The sequence below is a fragment of the Rattus norvegicus genome, chromosome 14, assembly GCF_036323735.1.
Source record: "Rattus norvegicus strain BN/NHsdMcwi chromosome 14, GRCr8, whole genome shotgun sequence".
Classification (NCBI taxonomy): domain Eukaryota; kingdom Metazoa; phylum Chordata; class Mammalia; order Rodentia; family Muridae; genus Rattus; species Rattus norvegicus.
The window spans coordinates 104,624,381-104,644,598 of NC_086032.1; the positions used below are offsets into that span (position 1 = coordinate 104,624,381).

Here is a 20,218-nt window from a genome sequence, read left to right on the forward strand (position 1 = left end):
TGCACAAAGCCAGAGCGTAGACTTTCATTGCCTTTGTTGGCTCGTGCCATTTCTTTAATTAATGTCACTTTCTCTGGTTTAATATCAGAGCGAGTGACAAGAGAGCTTCTGCATGAATTGTGTTTTCCGGGGATTGTATGGCACACTCTCCTGCAGTCTGACAGAGGGATGTGCCAGCTTCACTTGGCAGTCACAATGCACCAGCTTTAGTTTTAGGAGTTTAATTTGTGGCAGTTATATGTTTTGAATACGTTGAAGTATTCACAACGGTCTCGTGGAATCTGTTCCATAGATAAAGTTTACACAGTGGAAAAGCAAAAGCAAGGGTTATAATGTGATTAGCAAAGCTGCTCGTGGCCACAGCTGGCCTTCCAGGCACGGCTATAAGTTTACGAGTGCTTAGGAAACAGGAGTTAAATGATCACAGGCCCGAGGCCCTCTCTTCCTGGTGTGGGGGCAGTTCTGTGGTGGGTGTGAGACAATCATAAGGAATACGGTGTTTAGAACTCAATTTTATGCAAAATCCATTATTCAAGAAGCAAAGTTTATATACATGATAGACATGCAAGGAAGAGAAAGTAAGAATAGGAAGTTTAGTTACTTATGTATTAGGTCGGTCCTAACATTTCTGTAACCTACGTTGTTATTGATAATAGGAAAAAAAAACTCAGAAAGATTTCTGCAGTGAGGGGAAAGGACTCAACTTTTCTGTGTCAGGCTGGACGGCTCTGAAGGTTTCCATTTGGAGTTTTCCCTTCATCCTTCCTCTGTACACTCCTGTGAAGCACCACCAGCTCAGGCTGGAAAGCTACCACCATGAGTTCTTCTAAACTTCGCCTGCCCTTTCTAAATTTAGGGTTCTTTACAGCAGCGGGTTGAAGATGTGGCTTTGATTGCACCTGGCTCCGCTGGAGAACAGAAATATTCATCTTTACTGAGCGCACGCTGCTTAAGTGCCGGAGGGACTTGCAGGGGACTCACTGTCCTCGGAAACTTCATTACAATCCTTTCTCTTCCCCACATGAACCAGCAATTCTCATTCACCAAAGACAGGATTTTGCCTGACACCACCACAGGAGTTCCTGTTTGACTTTCAAAATTAATCAACCTCTAAGCTGGAGTAGAAATGGCATGTCCTTTAACCTTAAGCACAAAAACACTCTCAACAGACTGCAGTTTTTATATCCCTGGATGGGAGTTTGGGCCCCTGATACTTAAACTTGATTCACATACTGGGTTTCTGGCACATCTTTGCCCATACCCATCTGCTAGCTTGGCACAGCGCCCATTCAGAAGGTGTGATGCCAGTTTCAATAGGGCATAGGTGCCAATCAAAGATGGGTTTGGAGGGGCAGCATGCAGAACGCAGTGAAAGTCAGTTCTTCTGCCAGGAGATCCTCCTGTTATCGTCTAATGCCAATGAAGGGCCACATGCTTCACTGCCTGGGATCACACTGCATCTGTAGGTGCTTCTGGCCTTCAGCGGATGTCTTTCTGCAACATCATTTCTCTGGATTGGAGTTGCAAAGGAAGCTCAACCTACCTGGCTGTCATTTGTGAAGAAACAGTGCACATCCCTAACGACTGTGTGGAAACGTGCTGAGTTTCCTGTCTCTCCTCCCAAAGTGGTCTTTGACACAGAGTACCTATACAGTGCTCAGGCAAAACACAGTCCATGGGACAGAGAGATAAGAGGCGAGCCTTCAGAAGCATAATTATGAACCCAAGCATGGAAGCTGTGTGCACTTCACAAGCACCTTCGTAGCATTACATGTGGGAACTGCCCCGATCTTAGAAGCCAGTTTCTAGTGAAATCCCACTCCGAGTTTTAAAGTTACTCAGATTTATTCTTTTCTAATTTGTTTGATATACATGGACACCCCTGGGTCTTAAAGGAAAGAATGTTCCTCACACTATTATTCTTCTCCTCCCTTCTCCACAGAAACAGAACCTAAAACACTTCAGAAGCAGAAGCCCATCCATATTTCATAAGGAAGCCAGGAGCTCTTGAACGTAGAGAATTCCTTTATTGTGTGGCAATAGAGGTCAGCTCATTTCATAAAGAAGAAACTTCCCCACAGCAGTTGAGTTTCAAATTGAGAGAGAGAGAGAGAGAGAGAGAGAGAGAGAGAGAGAGAGAGAGAGAGAACCTTGACTAGTGCTAAGAGCAGTAAGGCAGTTACAGGGCAGTGGAAGGGACAAAATACATAAATGTGGGGCAGAAACAGAGAACTTAAGAACTGTCCCATGAGGCAAGATCTGATAGTTAAATGGAGACGTGCAATATAAAATGGATTGTTTTAAGGTCAGGTATATTTTTAAAAAGTAAAACACAAATGAGGGCTAAGTCTTGCAAGAATTCCTCCCCTTCTTTTCTATAAACAGAACAAAAACTTTCTCAATTACTTGGAGTTTTTATCTGAGAAAGTAATGAACAGCACTGTCTGATATAAACTCAAGGCAAACATCCTATTGAAGGCACTTAAAAAATATCTTCTAGAGATTTTTACTTATCTATGTATCAAACACATCTAACAAATAAATAAATAAAAACAGGCATACTTATATCTCTTATCTATGCCTTCACTGGGAACTAGATTACTGTATAAATAATATGCATTGCTATTCTACTCTCTAAAACAAATTATCCTTCTGTTCTATTATTGTCATTTTCATAAGACCAACAGCCATCTACAAAAAACATCGCAAAAAATAACATTTAAAATTGCTACTTGTGTCATGACTGGACTGTCCCAAATATTATTGTGCATACCTTTAAAAAAATAAATAAATCAACTGCAACAAAGTATATAATAAACAACAACACAATCTTCTATACCTTTATAAGTAGAAATATTTCCTCACTAGTGAAGTTAAATTTGATAACTTCTAAAATTCACCCCCCCAAAAGTATCTTCTGTTTCTGAAATGCCAAGTCAGGGAAATGTAAAAGCAATAAGGAAAAGCTCCAAAATGCACTCTACTAAGCCTGAACATTTACTCATGAATAATGGGCCTTAAGATTAATTCCCCGTGACCAACTTTAGTTATAAGAGACAATGATATCAATTTTATGTCAATGTCAATAAAGCATGGGCACATTCTTTTAGAGAAGTGGTTCTCAACCTGTGGGTTGGAAGGGGGCGGTTATCAAATCTTTTACAGGGGTCACCTAAGACCACTGGAAAACAGATTCTTATGATTCATAACAGTAGCAAAATTAGAGTAATGACACAGAAGAGAAGGTAATTTTATAGCTGAGCGTTACCACATGGCAAACTGTATCACTGCTTTAGAGAATGACATAGGCGTTACCTTACACAGGTCTTTGTGTCTAAAAAGGACTCCTCTGTGACTACAGACTACATGGTGGGTGACATCTACAGTTACAGCAGAGAACACAGCAAACACTGTGTGGGCCAAGTCCTACAGCCTCAGCCTCAGCCTCAGCCCCTCCAACAATGAACCATTTATCCCAGAGCTTTGCTTTTCTGCATTTTCATTCATTTTTGGCCACCATTTCCCTTCATATCTGAAGCAAACAGGTAGTAGCCTAAATGGAAATGGTCATCATGCCCTGGGCCCCTCTAGAAAATGTGAAAGGGGACAGACACAGAGTGCTAAATAAAGCATAGGGCACCTGTGAACGGTCTCTGTGTTCTTAGTTTTATAGCACAAGGAGATAAATCCACCACAATTCAAGGCAGAAGGAACAGAGAAGCCCTCCAACGAAGGTCTCTCCCTAATGCATCATGGCACCAGACATTTAGAATGTAAAATCCTAAATAAATTCTACTTATCAACAGTCTACTAGGTTCCAAACTCTTTAAAAACATCTCATTTAATCCTCACAATTATTCTTCCAATTGCATAGACTAGAAACAAACATTCCAGAGGATCAGTAAGGTGGCGGCCACTTGATCTGCCAGTGACTTAGTGGCAAGTCAGAATTCAACCCAGGTTTCCCCCACTCCCGGGAAATTTTTGTTCCTATTATGCAGGTCTCCCTTGGGTGAATGGCTTCCATGCTTTATGAAGCATTAAAGGGAATTCAAGCCTTCAGTTCTCTCTTTCCCTGGAGTTTTAGAAACTTTTTTGCTCATTTGGTACTAAAATTACAGCAACTTTCCCACTCCCTAACCAGTCTCCTTCCCTCCCGCTTTCATATACAAAGAGAGAGCGCAGACTTTGTTCTCATATTCAGACTTTTCTCTTCCTTCTTATGACTATTGCTACGAATGCTACAGGCACATTATCTCTCCAAGTCAAGAGTAAACACAGACTTCTCTGCCCCTTCCCCTTTGCTCCAAGTTGCTGATTACCAACAGGCCTGGGCTATTGATCTCAAAGCTAGAGGACAGTTGTACATGCACAATGAGGCAGCCTGAGCAGCTAGTTTCTACTCAGCCTTAGGCAACAAATGCTGATAAAGTGTCTGCCAAAGCCGTGTGTCTGGGAAGAATGTCTGAAAAGAATCATTGGACATGGTTATTTTAAAAAATGCTTGAATTTAAGTGCTTTGTGATATTTATGCAGGACATGAAGAGAACTATGATAAAACCCCAGAACTAGAGGGCTTCTCAAGGAGCTGCTTATTGGTCGAGATAATCAGCGAAAAGTAACACTAATAAAGTTAAGCTGATTTTGTGATTAGCTGCATCCCATAGATAGAGTCACATACTTCTGAAGAATGAAGCGCTCTCTCTCTCTCTCTCTCTCTCTCTCTCTCTCTCACACACACACACACACACACACACACACACACACACACACACACAGTCCTTACCCAATGAGGAATACTTGCTAGGATGCTAGGACACACCTTTCCGAAATTCAGATAGTGGGAGCGGATATCACCCAACATGCTGATGTTTTACAGATTTTATGGGCTGGAGAGATGGCTCAGTGGTTAAGAGCACTGACTGCTCTTCCAGAGGTCCTGAGGTCAATTCCCAGCAACCACATGGTGACTCACAACCATCTGTAACGGAATCCAATGCTTTACTCTAGTATGTTGGAAGAGAATGACAGTGTACTCATATACATACATACATACATACATACATACATACATACATACATACATACATACATCTTAAAAAAACCAGATGTTATTTGGGCAGTAACAATCAGAAAACAAAAATTAAAAAGGCATGTAACTTGTACTTCAGACTTAAAGTATGTTCTGCATTTGAAAACGGATATCCATCACTCCAACACATGGAGAGTCTCCCTCTATGGCTGGAGCCAAACATAAATCGTGTATATAAAGGTGATACTTAATCTCCAACTTATACCCGAATTCAAATAAACTCAAATAAATATTTACATTATGGGAAATGAAAAGGAGTAAAACCATTACAGTTAAAACTCTTCTCTAGCTTTTTTAAATTACTCAAGTAATCCAAAAGAAAATCAAATGTGTGGTAGGCTGTAGACCAAGGTCACAGTCACATTAGCAGCAACTGATTCAACATTAGTTTTGACTATAGTCACAACAGTATACCAGAGATCTTAACTCGCGGCTACGAAAAGAGCTCACTAACCCCAAGGTTCAGATAGCACTTGGTAATTCCACTCCTCTGAGCTCCAGGGCCCTCACTAGACACATGGCTGCCTTTCTTACTAGCCAGGTGTGACACTGGGCTCTTTGTTCTAGATTTTTGAAGACTTGCTTCTACCCAGATGTAAAGCATTTCACTACTTCTATATGAACACACTAAAATGAAATCTTTTGGATATGTTAAATTGAATAATACCTATTATTAAAATGAATTTCACCTGTTTCTCTTAATTTTTTAAATGTGGTTCTTCCATATTTTCAAACTATATAGATGAGCCCCATTAGGTTTCTATCGCAGAGTGTTGTCCTCCTGCGGAACTCAATCTAGCACTCGAGCTTACGGGGTTCTGTTTTGTGGTGAGACAGACTGTAGGTCTGCATGGTCTTCAATCCAGAATGAGTGGCCACAGCTCCCAAGGGCTGGGGACCGCAGGGATGAGGCACCACACAGGGCCACTCTTTAAATTGGGAAGCGGCTTTGTACTCAGCCCACAAAACATTCTTCTTGTGATCTTGTTTTTGCAATTATATTAGACACAAGTACTAGGGAGGCAGCCGCTTATTTACTGAATTTCTCTCATTCATGAAGACTGTAGCAAGGTGTGGCAGTTTATACCTGTAGGCCCAGCCCAGAGGAGAAGGAAGGGGAGGATCAGAAGTTCAAGGGTAGCCTAGCTATTTAAGACTGTTTCAAAATAAATACAAAAGGCAAAACATCAATATTAATATCTGAATCATCCATGATTCAGAAACATGTTTGTTTGACAAGGAACCCAGAATTCCCCAAAAAGAGATCCTATTTCATTTGTTTTGAGATTTTGATATTTTTGGTCTGATTTTTTTTTGGGGGGAGTGGGGGTATCTTTTGGGTTTTTGTCCCTAGGTTTTTGGGGGGGGTTAGGGGACTCCTCCTGGGTGGGTGGGTTGTTTGTTTGATTGTTTTGAGAACTAGTATTACTAAGTAGCCCTGACTGGCCTAGAACTTAGGGCATATACCAAGCTGACCTTGACTCCACCTTTCAAATAAGACACCATGCGCAAGCCCCAAAGATGTCTACAACAGAGACAGATTGAAGGCTCTAGGGTAAATGAATATATGTAAGAGATTCTTACGTTGTATTTTTTGTTTGGGGTGAGAGGTGCTGAAAATCACGTTATCCAAGATCTTTCATGACGTAAACTCAAAACCCAGTTTATCCTTCTCTAATCACCAATATTTTATTCATCAAACCCAGCCATCTTCCCCGTCCCACCACAGCATAGATATTCCTAAATGGTCTCTTTAAATTCAGCGTAATTTCTAAATATTTAGATGCAGTGTAGAAGCACACGCAAGTAGGACCCCCTACCCATCATAAAGTATGGAAGCATCTACTTTGTCAGTTTTCCCAAGGACAACACAACCAGTAGACTACAGTCACACGAGAGAAGTGAGTTCACACCATGAAAAGATGCCTTCAGTCACTAAGTTTAAGTTAATGTAAAACCCTAGCACTGCCTTGACAATAGTTATTAGGAGTCAAAAAGTAGGGAGGAGAGGTATAGCACAGCAGGAGGAAACACTTTCTCCAAGAGTATGGCCACCTACCTGAGTTGGTTTCCCAGAACCCACATAAAGGTGGTAGGAGAAAAACAAGGTTGCCCCTGACCACCACAGGTGCCCTACAATGTGCCCTACATATATCATACCCATAATATAGCAAGTGCCTTTTAAAAAGAATCACAAAATATTTATATTTACATGGTTGTTGTTTATGAGCTATAAAAATGAAGTGGTTTCAGGAAAATAAGTTCTCAAAAAGAAAATTTGTATTCTGTCTGGCAGATTGTGCAATTAGGCTCTGAAGAGACTTTTAAAAGTTACTGGGGAAAGAAGATGAACAGGGAACATGTTATGTCAGTTATAGCCTGAACTAAACCTCAACTATCTTCAAATTACTTTTTAAAAAAAAAAATCTATGAATTCTGTTATTTCAGTTAGCTCTTAAAATACCATTGTTACCATAGTTACAATGATCACAGACATAATTAGACTTGGCGAATTAGTCATACTTTACCTAAGTATATCAGCCCAAACCCTCCGGAGCCAATCATCTTGCCCAGTGCCCACTGGTTTCCTTCCATATCATCCAGAATTTTGCCTTCTGGAAGTGGAACCGGAAGCTTGTATTTCTCTTTTCTTCTCGGTGCCATGGCATCTACGGCAGAGAATGAGATCAACAGTTAAACTCCAGCATTGAAACTCACTTCTCCCAATGTGTTTCCCAGAATTAAGATTAGGATCCTGAAGCCAATTCCAACTGGAGAAGCCATCCACAATATTCAAGTTAAAAATTCAGATACTTTGAAACCTAAGAGATACTGGCATGCATATATATATACATATATATATTAATATATACATAATATATGCAATACTCTTTTAGAAAATCTGGGTTCAGTTCCCAGTGCCCCTGGCAGCTTACAACTCCCTGTAATTCCAGCTTTGTGGCTTGATTTATTTGACCTCTTCTACTGGCACCTGTACACACACACACACACACACACACACACGCACGCACGCACGCACGCACGCACGCACGCACTCACACAATTAAAAATTAATTTCTTAAAAAATAAAAATATCTGTTTCATTTAAAGCGATACCGCAAAATTCCATGTAGGGGTTTATTAATATTTAGCAACACCACAGAATAGTAATGTTGCTAAATATATATAATATATATACAGAAACAGTTTTTCATACACATGTAAATACTCTATTTGTTGAGAATGCTGTGTTGATGTGAGGTTATTAGAGAGTACAGCTTTAAGTTCAAAGGTCAGACATTACGACCACCAAGCAAAACACCTGGGAATGACTTCAGTGAGGAAGGATTTCCATGGCTAGCTTATCTGGCATATCAGACCACTGACTAGTTCAGGTTATTTCTGGCTTTCTGACCCTCCCTCTTACCCACTACCATCAATGTGAGAACAGCTTTGCCTTAGACATTACAGCTCCACAGACAACAGGAATTCCATATTCCATAAGAACACCACACAAATTTAATTACCATTATATAGAAATTAAGCAAATTAGTAATGTAATTTTTTTAGGTTGGCCAAGAACCTTCTAGGGTATATATAATTAATATCAGGATATAATACTATCTGAGGACCCAGCTATACCTCTCCTGGGCATATACCCAAAAGATGCTCCAACATATAACAAGGACACATGCTCCACTATGTTCATAGCTGCCTTATTTATAATAGCCAGAAGCTGGAAAGAACCCAGATGCCCTTCAACAGAGGAATGAATACAGAATATATGATACATTTACACAACAGAGCACTACTCAGCTATTAAAAATAATGACTTCATGAAATTCTTAGGCAAATGGATGGAACTAGAAAATATCCTGAGTGAGGTAACCCAGACCTAAAAGGACATGCATGGTATGTACTCACTGATAAGTGGATATTAGCCCAGAAGCTGAGAATACCCAAGATACTATTGACAGACCACATGAAGCTCAAGAAGAAGGAAAACCAAAGTGTGAATACTTCGGTCCTTCTTAAAAGAGGGAACAAAATACTCACAGGAGGAAATACGAAGACGAAGTATGGTGGAGCAGAGACTGCCCTACCTGGGGATCCATCCCACATGCTGTCACCAAACCCAGACACTATTGCTAATGCCAAGAAGTGCAGGTCGACATGAGCCTGATATAGCTGTCTCCCAAAGGGCTCTATCAGAGCCTGGCAAATACAGAGGTGAATGCTAGCAGCAAAACATTGGACTGAGCACGGGGAAGTTAGAGAAAGAATTGAGGTAGCTCACGGAGTTTGCAACCTGATAGGAAGAACAACAATACCACCACCACCACCACCACCACCACCACCACCACCACCACCACCACCACCACCACCCCCAGAGCTCCCAGGGACTAAACCACCAATCAGAGCACACAAGGAGCCAGACCCAGGGCTCCAGCTGTATATGTAGCAGAGGATGGGCCTTGTCTGGCATCAATGGGAGGCAAGGCCCTTGGTCCTGTGAAGGCTCACCCCAGTGTAGGGGAATGCTAGGGCAGGGAGGCAGGGGTGGGGGGGGAACACCCACATAGAAGCAGGGGAAGGGGGTATGGGAGAGGGGGTTTTGGAGGGGAAACTGGGAAAGGGGATGGCATGAAACGTTAATAAAGAAAATATCCAATAAAAGAAAAGAAGAAATATCAGAGTAAATGCTTGAAACGTGAAAGTAACCATGGTCCGCTTAGTATTTCTAGACAAAGACAAAAACAAAAACAACAACAACAACAAAAAAAAAACCTAGTAAGTTCTGCTTTAATTTAGTTTCTATAGCTGTGATGAACACCACGGCTAAAAACTTGGGAATTACTTCATATAATTTACAATATATCTTAAAGGGGAATGGGACAGGAGCTTAAAGCAGGTATTCCAGGCAGGTACTGAAGCCCCCATTGCAGAGCCCTGCTTAATGGCTTATAGGCATCTAAGTGGCTCAGCCAGCTTGGCTTTTTTATCCAAACCAGGCCCAAGGCTGGCACTGCTAACCTGGGCCCTCCCCCATCAATCACTCCAACAGATCTGCCATTTGAATTAGAAATAAATTTGTGTGGCCTTCTTATGGAATGTGGGTTTCCTGTTATCTGTAGAGCTGCAATCTCTAAAGCAAAGCTGTTCTCACCTTGATGGGAATGGCTAAGAGGAAGGGTCCGAAAGGCAGAAATAACCTGATATGCCAGATTAGCAAACCTAATGAAAATCCTTCCTCATTGAAGTCATCCCCAGGCGTTTCGCTTGGTGGTCATAGTGTCTGACCTCTGAATTTAAAGCTGTACCCTTCCCCAGTCACTAACAGCCTCACATTAATCTCAACATTCAACATGTGTCCCTCTTCCCAGATGGCCCTCGAGGGAGACAAGTTGGTAACACCAGCAAAATCTAACCAGGACAAATGCTTTCACGAAAATTATTCATAAATACAGACACGGTACAAAATGTTTCTCTTAAGCTTCCCGTCTATGCTTAAGTGGAGTTTTCCCTCCTTCACTTATTGAACCCAGTGAGTGCCTCTGAGGCCGCTGAAGCTCCACTCCTGGCTGAACAGAGCCCCGAGGAGAGCGGGAAATCTGAACGGAGAACTGGGCCACGGAACTGGAGGAGGATGTGATTCACCGAGTCCCCTCAACCCGGCAGTATGTCGGGCGACCACGTGAAAGTTGTTGGCTAAAGTCGGCGAGTCTCCCTAGAACAACTTCTGAGCGGGACAGATAAAAAGATAAAAAGTTTGGGGGACTCGCTGGCTCTGGGGTGACGCTCGCCCAGTTCAGACGATCCCTCCCGGGGCGGAGAGGAGCGGCGGCCGGGTCCCGGGAATGGCAGTCGCGGACTCTGCAGAAGCGCCTGCCGGTTTCCGGGACGAGTCGGTCCCGGGGTCCCGGGCTGAGGACTGGACCTGCACCCGGCCCGGACCACGCCGCAGCCACCCGCCGGGCACCGAGCCTCGGAGCAGGTATGGAGGGAAGACTGACCTGCCGTCTGAGTCCCCGCAGCGCCGGTCTCCACGGCCAGGCGGGGCCGAGGCCTCGCAGCCCGGCGGGCCGCGCCAGGCACCTCCCAGGGGCCGGGCGAGCCTGTGGGCCGCCTCCTGGCAGCCAGCCACCCGGAGCCCTGAGCCTGGCAGAGGCCGCCCTTGAAAGGCTGGGTGGATGGACCATACTGAGAGAGTTTTTCTGACACTGCCAGGGCCTGCCTAAAGAGCCATCTTATTAACTTGGGGGGAGTAAGCAGGGCCAGAGTTTACAAAGTCAAAACTTCAGCGTAGCTATCCTGAGTACCAAACCCTTCCAAATTGACCAGATCCTTACCAACAGCTCGCCCAGTGGGTAGGCATACCCAGACAGCCCCCTGAGACAGGGAGGGCCTGTTTTTGGACTGGTCACTAGCAATCGAACTAGGACTAGTTCTGCCATTTAATACTTAGATAATGTTTAAAGCAAAATCTGGCTAGTACATTACTACCTTCCCATCTGTAAAATGGAAAAGATTAGTTAAGTTTTAAGGTTACTAAATATATTTAAGTTCTTTGAAGATACACAGTGGGTTTATACTTTAGAGCAAACAAAACCACTCCTCATAAAATAACTGTTCAAACAGTACTTAACTTTCTTACCTAAAAACACTCAATGATTGCCCAGATGAAAAATACTGAAAGGAAAAAAGCCATTCCCTCTGTGAAGGCTACAGTTGTGTTTTAAGTCACTATATTTTAATTACTATACTTTAAGAGATCTATAAAACAAACAAAAAAATACCTCTAACTTGTAAGCCCTACTTGCTCAAGATAGCTTCTAGGAATGCTGGGGGTGGTTGCTCATGAAAGATAACAAGTTTGGTTGCCCCAACTGCACAGGAAATGCTTGATCACATGTAGGTGGGCGGTCCATGGGCAGGAAGTCAATCAGGATGAATGCTTGCCCCTGATTTGACAAAGGCAGGAAGTATATGTCCTTGTGGGGTTTGCCTTCATAGGCCCCTGACAAATTTGATTTGAGCCATACTCCTGCGTATAGACCTGGCCAGTGTCCACCGTTCCTGGCCAGTATTTGATAAGGCTCGTTTCAAGAGTGGTTTTATTCTTGCCTGGTGATGTTAATATCTCCTTGTAAATTTGGTGAAATAAGGAAATGAGACTTTTATCAAACTCCAAAAAATGGTAGACAGCATTGAGGCTATTTCTTAAAAGAACTAGTTGATTTGGGTATAAAAATATTTTTAAAACAAATTCTGTACACAGGGGTTGTAGCTTCGTTGGTAGTGTGTGTCTGGACTGTAGGAAGCCCTCAATAAAATCCCCAGCACATAAAACAGCTCCATGGCACAGGCCTCTGACCCAAACACGTTTTGCGGTGGAACACAAGAGAGCTGTACAGTACTTCCCTAGATAGGAAGTTACTGTACAGAGAGTAAGGTGGGAAGGTGGGTATGACAGGAACAGAGACAAGGGAATCACTGAAGCTCATTGACCTACCACCTTTGCCTTAGAGATGATCCTCAGGTTCAGTGAGAGATTCTCTCTCTCTCTCTCTCTCTCTCTCTCTCTCTCTCTCTCTCTCTCACACACACACACACACACACACACACACAGAGAGAGAGAGAGAGAGAGAGAGAGAGAGAGAGAGAGAGAGAGAGAGAACATGTAAACTACCCCGTGTTGGAAAGGATGTAGAGGAAATGGAGCTTTTTTATCCTACTTCTCCAGACAATTTGTCAGGCTCTGACTTAGCAGGCCCCATCTTGTCCATAGGAATATATTCTAAGATTCCCAGGGAATATCTACAACTATAGAGAGAACCAAACCTTACATATTATACGATAAGTTTCTGCATTACTGTAAGGTCATTTCGGGGGCAAAATAACTTTTATTTTACCTATGAAGAGTTGAACTTATAAATTAAACATAGTCAGAGGTGAACCATAATTAATAGTAGGTCGGTTATAAAGATAAATCTCAAGGGAAAGTTATGTGGACATGATTGTATTAGTACATGTCTCTTGCTGTGATAAAACACCGAGACCGCAGGCCACTTAAGGAAGAGAGGGTTTATTTTTGGTTCATGGCTCCAGAGGGATGAGTCTACGGTGGCAGAACAACAAAATGGCGGCAGCAATGGCAGCAGGAACAGCAAGCTGGGAGCTCACATCTTGAACCACAAGCAGAAAAGAGAGAGAGCCAATGGAAGACTGAAGAAGGCCTTTTAATCTCCAGTGACATGCTATATCTAGGCAGGTAGATATAACCGACCAAACCTTCCCAGACAGTGCCAGCTGCTGGATACCAAGCGTTTAAATGCCTGAGGGCTGTCTGGGACATTTCTTATTCAAACTAATACAAAGTATCTTATTGTATCATAATCATGCTACTTGTGATAATAGGGGGTGACACATGTCTATGTGATGAGACAAAATGAGGTGACTAGTATGGGACATGACATATATAAGAGTGACATATTCATTTGAAAACAAACTGTAATCCCTCAGTAGTCAACAGGGAAACCCCTGTGGTACTGAATGACTGGCACAAGCAGAGAGTACAAAGTGAATATGTGAGACCAAAGAAGGGCTAAAGCTCCAAAGGTAACGGGACAAGACTCCATCACACAACTCAGTTTTGGAATGTTGTATCTCATAATATGAGATCATGGTTGATGGCAAATAACTAATGCCATATAAAGTGAAATAAGGTACCAGTAGAACACTAAGTATGTGACCTCACGTGCATGTAAAGTGAAATAAGGTACCAATGGAACACTAAGGATGTGACCTCGCGTGCATGCTCCCCGACTTTTCAAGAGAAATGGTACTGATGCGAGAGCTCAGTGGTTAGAAGAGCATATGGCTCTTGGGGAGGACCCAAGTTCCCAGTACCCATGCTAGACAGCTCACACTACCTGTAACTCCAGCTTCAAGGAATCGGAGCTTCTCTTCTGGTCTCTATGAACTGCACTCACACCTTCACCTACTCACACAGATAGACATTTATAAACACGTACTTCAAAATAAAATAAATCCTATGGAAAAGAGACGTATATATAGTCCTATATCAGCACAAACGCATGCATACAAATGTTGATCAGCATAGAAGGCCCCAAACTCCAATCGAATTCCCGTGACTTAGTGGGAGGATAAACTACATGCAACATGGATCTTACATGATGAAATATCACCCAGTGATAAAAGGGAGCAAAGCACTGATCAAAGCATCAACCTGGTTGAGGAGATTCAGGCAGCTAAAGGAGCTTCGTGGACTAATGGAAGTGTTTCAAGTTGTGCTTACATAATTATAACATTGCCAAAATCCTAATTGTAAACTTAAAATTGAGGCATTATAAGCCCAATTTAAAAGAAGAAATGACACGAGAACAGGATGGAGGAAAACAGTGTCTTTGAACCTACAACTTCTGCTAACCCTCCGGCAAAACACGTTTCTGTCCAACAGGAACTGTCAATGGTCTCTATCAATTAAGTCACTGAGCCTTGGGTTTTATCTTCCTTGAAGCCAGAAACCTTCCTAGCATCGCAATGAAGTTGCAAGTCTCGTAGATGCTGATGACTTTCGAATGGTAATGAATTCGTACCAAATACAGGCATGAACAGTAGTACAGGTAAACCTACACTGAGAATGCTTCCCAAGTGTTAGGATTTAGTGCCGAGTTTCATGATTCAGAACATATGGCTGCGTGTATGTTTCAAGACGAAAACTGACAGGATATAGGAATACAAATTTTGGAACTAGTGAAAGAACATCTTCTGAGTGAATGTGATGAGAAACAAGAAAGAAAGGAATCTAGATGCGAAAGCACCCAAGTCTGAGTCATGGGGGAGGATGGGGGGGAGAAAAGGTTAGGAAAATTTGGATTTCAAACAAAGCTATTTTGATAGATCTTAGGAGCTCTGAGTAATTTGCTACCAACACACAAAAAGGCTTTCCTGGTTGTGTGCCAGCTCTTAGGTGTGGTGAGTGTTCTGGTTTCTGAAGAGGTAGGTGTTGTAAAATGCTTATAGCACCTCAAAGGAATAAAAAAAAAAAGAAAAAGAAAAAAACAAGCATCTAATAAGAGCATAAGAGCACTTTACATGCCCAAGATCATTTAAAATCAATTACAGTGTTAAAGATGTTGCCCAGACAAAACATTTAGGGTGAAAAAAAATTCTTTGTTATTTAATGTGATAAAAAGGAGACTACTTTAACGAAAAATACCTTGCTTGCCAAAGAGCTCGGTTTTGTTTTATAAAATCAGAAGTCTATTTACAACTCCTAAACCCACAATCCCTGGAGAGCTAAGCAATTGCTGACATACAAATTTTGAAAACAATGTAATTCAAGTAATTAGAATCCAAGCCTATCAGACATCTATCTGTGTCATCTGATCTGTTTGCACAGGAGATGCTATAGTTGGGAGGAAATGTCTCAAAGGTTCATGTAAAGGTTCTTTCAGGCTTGCTCCCTGGCTTCTGGGGCTTTTGAGAAGTAATCAGCCCAGCAAGATGTGAACTTTGTCAATGTATTAATCCACTGATGAGTTCCTACTCAAATGAATTATCGGAAAGTTGGACCTAGTTGGAGAAAATCGGTAACAAGGAACATGCCTTTTAAGGTGTCTCTTGGCCCTAGACCTTTCTCTCTTTGCTTTCTAGCTGCCACGAGATGAGCAACTTGATCTGCCTCACGTCCTTCCTACCTTAATGTTCTATCTTAACACAGTCCCAAAATCACAGAGGCTTTGCGCCCTCTGAACTAGCGAAGCAAGTAATTTTGCTCACTAAGTTGATTTCCTCGGCTGTTTTGTCAGAGTTATAGAAATTTGACTAAATGTGACCACTGTAAAATATGGCTATCACCATCCAAAAGACATGATTATTGACTGTGTATTGACTGTGTATATAATTTAAAATGTCGTCTTTTGAGGCTGGATCTAAGTTCAGTTCTTAGCATCAAATTCCAGTGGCTCCCAACTGCCCATAACTGCTGGTTCGGGGATCAGATACCTCTTCTTGACTCTTTGTGCTCCTGCACTCACATACACACACACACACACACACACACACACACACACACACACACACACACACACACACTTTAAAACAAATAAAGTGTCATTTGTTCATATGTCACAGGCTCAGTAAAGTCTTTTTCAGAGACTTTTATTTTATAGAATTTAGATGCAAAATATGTGTTAAATTCTCAAGTGTAATAAAATTCAACATTTTACTAGCTAATATCTTACCCTGTCTATTTCCCCAATACAAACATCATTAAAAGTTAAAAATATGACTATATTTATACTTTAATTTCCTTTCCTCCCCCAATACTATACCTGTAATGGTCAAAAGCTTGAGCTGAAAAGAGAGGGAGGCAAGCTGGCTTGATCTTTTGCATGCACACGTGTGTATTCAGTTGATGTTGAGTTGATGTTGATGCTGCCTAAAGACCAGCAAAAACAGTTTACATGTCAAGGGAGCTCTCCCTGTAAATTGTCTTTCATGCATTGGCATTACCATCCTCTAAGAGACCTGGGAAGAATGTTCTATTCCCTAAGAATGCCTAGCCATTCCAACAACTTAAGATATAACTCTACAGAAACCTCATCATCTTCTCTCCTGACAATAGACTTTTTCCTGGATATCTACCACTGAGGCTGAGACTGTGGAGGAAGGTTCCAGGTGTGTGTTCCACACAGTTCCATTTCTGTTGCTCTGCAGTATGCAAAGGGACAAAAGGACTTCCATGTTTAGAACTCTTAAAGCACCCGCCTGAGCTGTGCACTGTACAGAAAGCAAGGTTTCTCCTATCCACTGGAGCTCTGTCTCAGTGACTCATTCCTTTCTCACCGGGACTAACAAAGGTCATAGTGGAACAAGTTTGTACAGGTTTTCTCTAAGTCTCACTGTCAAGTTCAGGACTTGATGGTACAGTAAGAAGCTAATGTGCACATAATACCAATTATTGAGTGATCCCTTGTTCATTTACACGAAGCAAAGCTACTGATGGAATCTGGATGTCTTCGCTCGCAGTCTTCTTGATAAAGAGCCACTGTTATTTTAGGCAAAATCATCATTCTTCTTAGATCTCTTTATTATAAATACGTACATTCATAAATGTTTGGGGAAATGTGGAGGAGTAATAGATACAAGAAGGTGTTAGGGCTTCCAAAGAAAAGCATTCAAAGATGACTTCTGTGAACTCTGTGAGTGTATCTGGTGCTTGCTGTTTTCTTTCTCTTATCCCAGAGGCTGTAGATTATCAGTTTTCCATGGCTGTCCTCATACACAGGATGCCTTTATTCTGCTTCTTTCAGTTAACCTTGTGTCAACCATGTGTCTTCCCCGTCTTGAACTGTCCTTCTCACTGCCAAACGCATCATCTCCCCAGTCCTTAAAATGCACATCATGGAAGACAAGGTCAGGAAGGCAGGGAGTTTATGTAGAAATAGAGAGAACCTTAGAAGGAAGGCTGAAGCCTGGACCGGAGGTGTCGAACCGGAATTCTCGAAACTGGGGAGGCTGAGGCAGGAGGATGAAGAATTCAGGCCAGCCTGAGTTACACAGCAAATTCAAGGCTCACTGGGCCTCATCAAAAAAATAAAAGTCTGAGGCTGTTTCTCAGTGTCTGAGCTCTTACTCAGCATGTGGACAAGCCCTGAGTTCAGTCTCTAGTAACACACACACACACACACACACACACACACACACACACACACACACCACCTATTAAAGGTATATAGAAGCGGGAAAGACACGTTTTCTGTCCAGATGGGTGGGTCTAGGGCAGGCAAAGGAATACAGAGGACCATGACACCATGACTGATTTTGTGGAAAGGAAGTGCCCCAGGCTTGGATGACTGGCAGCAAGGTGCAGTTATCATGCATGGTGTTTCCAGTTCTCCCTGGCTTCAGGAGTTCTTAGACTCTTATCCTACTCTGGAAGGCTTCAAAATGAGGACGTGACCTCTTTGGAATTATGCAGATTATATACTAGGTGTTTGAAATGCATTTCCTTCTATATGAATAGGACAAGACTTGCTTTGCACATCTTGGTTTTGTCAGGTAAAAGCATGTTGGCCTTCCCACGTCGCCATCAACACCTAAAACATTTACCACATTTTAGCTTTGCACATTCTCTATTCTTCTAAAACATGGATGGATCCTAATTCAGCTTTTGGATGACTATTTAGTTATTTTCAACTTCATTAAGATTTTGGAAAGCAGGAGTTTTTCAGCACGTCTCCAGCACTGCCGGTAATGGTTTCACATTCTGTAGGCACTGGAAAAATTAAACCAAGAAAACACAAACAGGACCTACACCTTTTTATGCCCTTTGTTCTGTGTTTTTACTTATTCTTACCTGCATGAGATCGAAGAGAAAGGAATTTTTAAAAAAAAAAATCAAAGAATACTGAACTTGGGGGCTCATATGCCATCTAAACCAAGATGGAAAAATAACTGAATAGAGGAATAGAGGCCTAAAGAGTCCTGGGTGCAGCAAATTATGGTAAAGTAACTAGGAAATGTGTAATAGTTACAAGTTAATCAGTGTGGCTTGTTAAAACCACACTTTATCTTTTCTTTGTTAGATTTATTTACTTTATGTATAGGAATGTTTAAGCTGTACGTGTGCATTTTCCCAGAGGTCAGAAAAGGGCACTGGATGCCCTGGAACTGAAATTACTGCTGACTGTGAGTCACCATGTGGGTGCTTAGAAGTGGACCCACAGCAAGAACTGTTCTTTTACCCAGCCATCTCTTCAACCGCTAAAGTCATTTTTTTTTTCTTACTGAAGAAAGAGAGCTTCATGCATAAACTTACGTTGCTTTCCCATTGGGAAAATTCTACCCTGCTTTTATGCAGAAAAGGAGTCTGGGGGTTCAGAGAATGCTCTTATATCTTCTCTTTGTCAACTGTTTTCATCTCGCAATAACCTTCATGCCCAAACAATTTATTCTGAAATGTCATATTCTGCTTCCCAACTGGCCTAAGTTAAACAACTTCAAGAAAGAAGGAGACTGATTGGTAGAAATTTGACATTTTTGACTGTCTGTCTTACTCTTATGTTACTATATAAAATACACTGGTACAGACAATTTAAGGAAGGCAGGAAGTGAGGTGGAGAGATGGCTCAGTGGTTAAGCACACGGTCCGTTCTTCCAGAGGCCCTGAGTTCAATTCTCAGCAACCACATGTTGGCTCACAACCTTCTGTAATAGAATCTGATTCCCTATTCTCATATGCATGAAAACAGGGCACTCATTTATATAGAATAAACAAGTACATGTTTTTTAAAGCAAGGAAGGAAAGGAAGGGTTCGTTACGATTCACAGTTACAAGGTTCATTCCATCACTGTGGGGAAGTAATGGCACCAGGAGTGGGATGTAGCTGTTTATATTCACTTCCACGGTCAGGAAGGGGATGAAAATGAATGTTTTGTTCAGCTACCTTTAACCTTTTTATGAAGTTCACGACCCAAACCCAGGGAATGGTGTGCATGTTCCTCCCTCACATTATCCAATAAAGACAATCCTTCTCGGGCATGCACAGAATGTAATCTAATCTAGATGATCCCCAGGGTAAGCTCAAAGACTTGTCTTCTGGGTGATTCTAGACCCTGCCATGGTAGCAATCAACATAAGCCATCAAAGGGTACCTCTGTTCATCGAGTTTGTCCTGTAACTATAGCTTCTTCATTTTTAGCCTAAGACCCAGGGTGCTTGTTTTGTTTTTGTCATTATTTTCTTTAGGTTCTGCCTATGGGAGCCTTGGGCCCTCCTGGACTCTTACGAGTATTCTGTGCCTTTTATTTTCAAGAACAGTTTGTGTCATTAAACAACAGAAGAGAAGTCAAGATGGGTTAGGCAAGACAGGCCAGAATTTCTTTTCTTTGCTTTATGATAAAGTAAAACGTTGTTATAAAAAGATACCTGGCTACCAACCACAAAAACAACAACAAAAAATCATGCAACAAACAACTTCACTTTCTTAATGCTGAGAATACCCTTGAGTAGGAAGGTTAACCCCCTTTCAAATGTTCAGTTTGAAAACATGTAGTTTGATCGCCCTCCCTCATAAACATTTTTCTTATTCTTTA

The 20,218-nt window shown here is 41.9% G+C and overlaps 2 protein-coding genes across 5 annotated transcripts in view; one reads left to right on the forward strand and one right to left on the reverse strand.

Annotated features, from left to right (window-relative positions):
* The window catches only part of Vrk2 (VRK serine/threonine kinase 2), a 120,735-nt gene extending 109,566 nt beyond the window's left edge, over positions 1–11,169 (reverse strand). The window contains exons 1-2 of one of the 3 annotated variants that reach the window (NM_001401405.1): positions 11,107–11,169; positions 7,621–7,761 (exon numbers count right to left, since the gene is read on the reverse strand). In NM_001401405.1, coding sequence (NP_001388334.1) covers positions 7,621–7,756 — 136 coding nt within the window. In that variant the 5' untranslated portion in view covers positions 7,757–7,761; positions 11,107–11,169. Of the gene's footprint in view, positions 1–4,822; positions 4,982–7,620; positions 7,762–11,106 lie in introns of those variants that run through there. The other 2 variants (XM_039092235.2, XM_063273410.1) reach the window with 2 other exon arrangements.
* The window catches only part of LOC120096700 (uncharacterized), a 44,827-nt gene continuing 35,362 nt past the window's right edge, over positions 10,754–20,218 (forward strand). The window contains exons 1-2 of one of the 2 annotated variants that reach the window (XM_063273796.1): positions 10,754–11,087; positions 14,574–20,218. The exon at positions 14,574–20,218 is cut by the window's right edge and continues 10,986 nt beyond it. The gene's annotated coding sequence lies outside the window, so the exon portion shown is untranslated. The remainder of the gene's footprint in view (positions 11,088–14,573) is intronic. The other variant, XR_010057635.1, reaches the window with a different exon arrangement.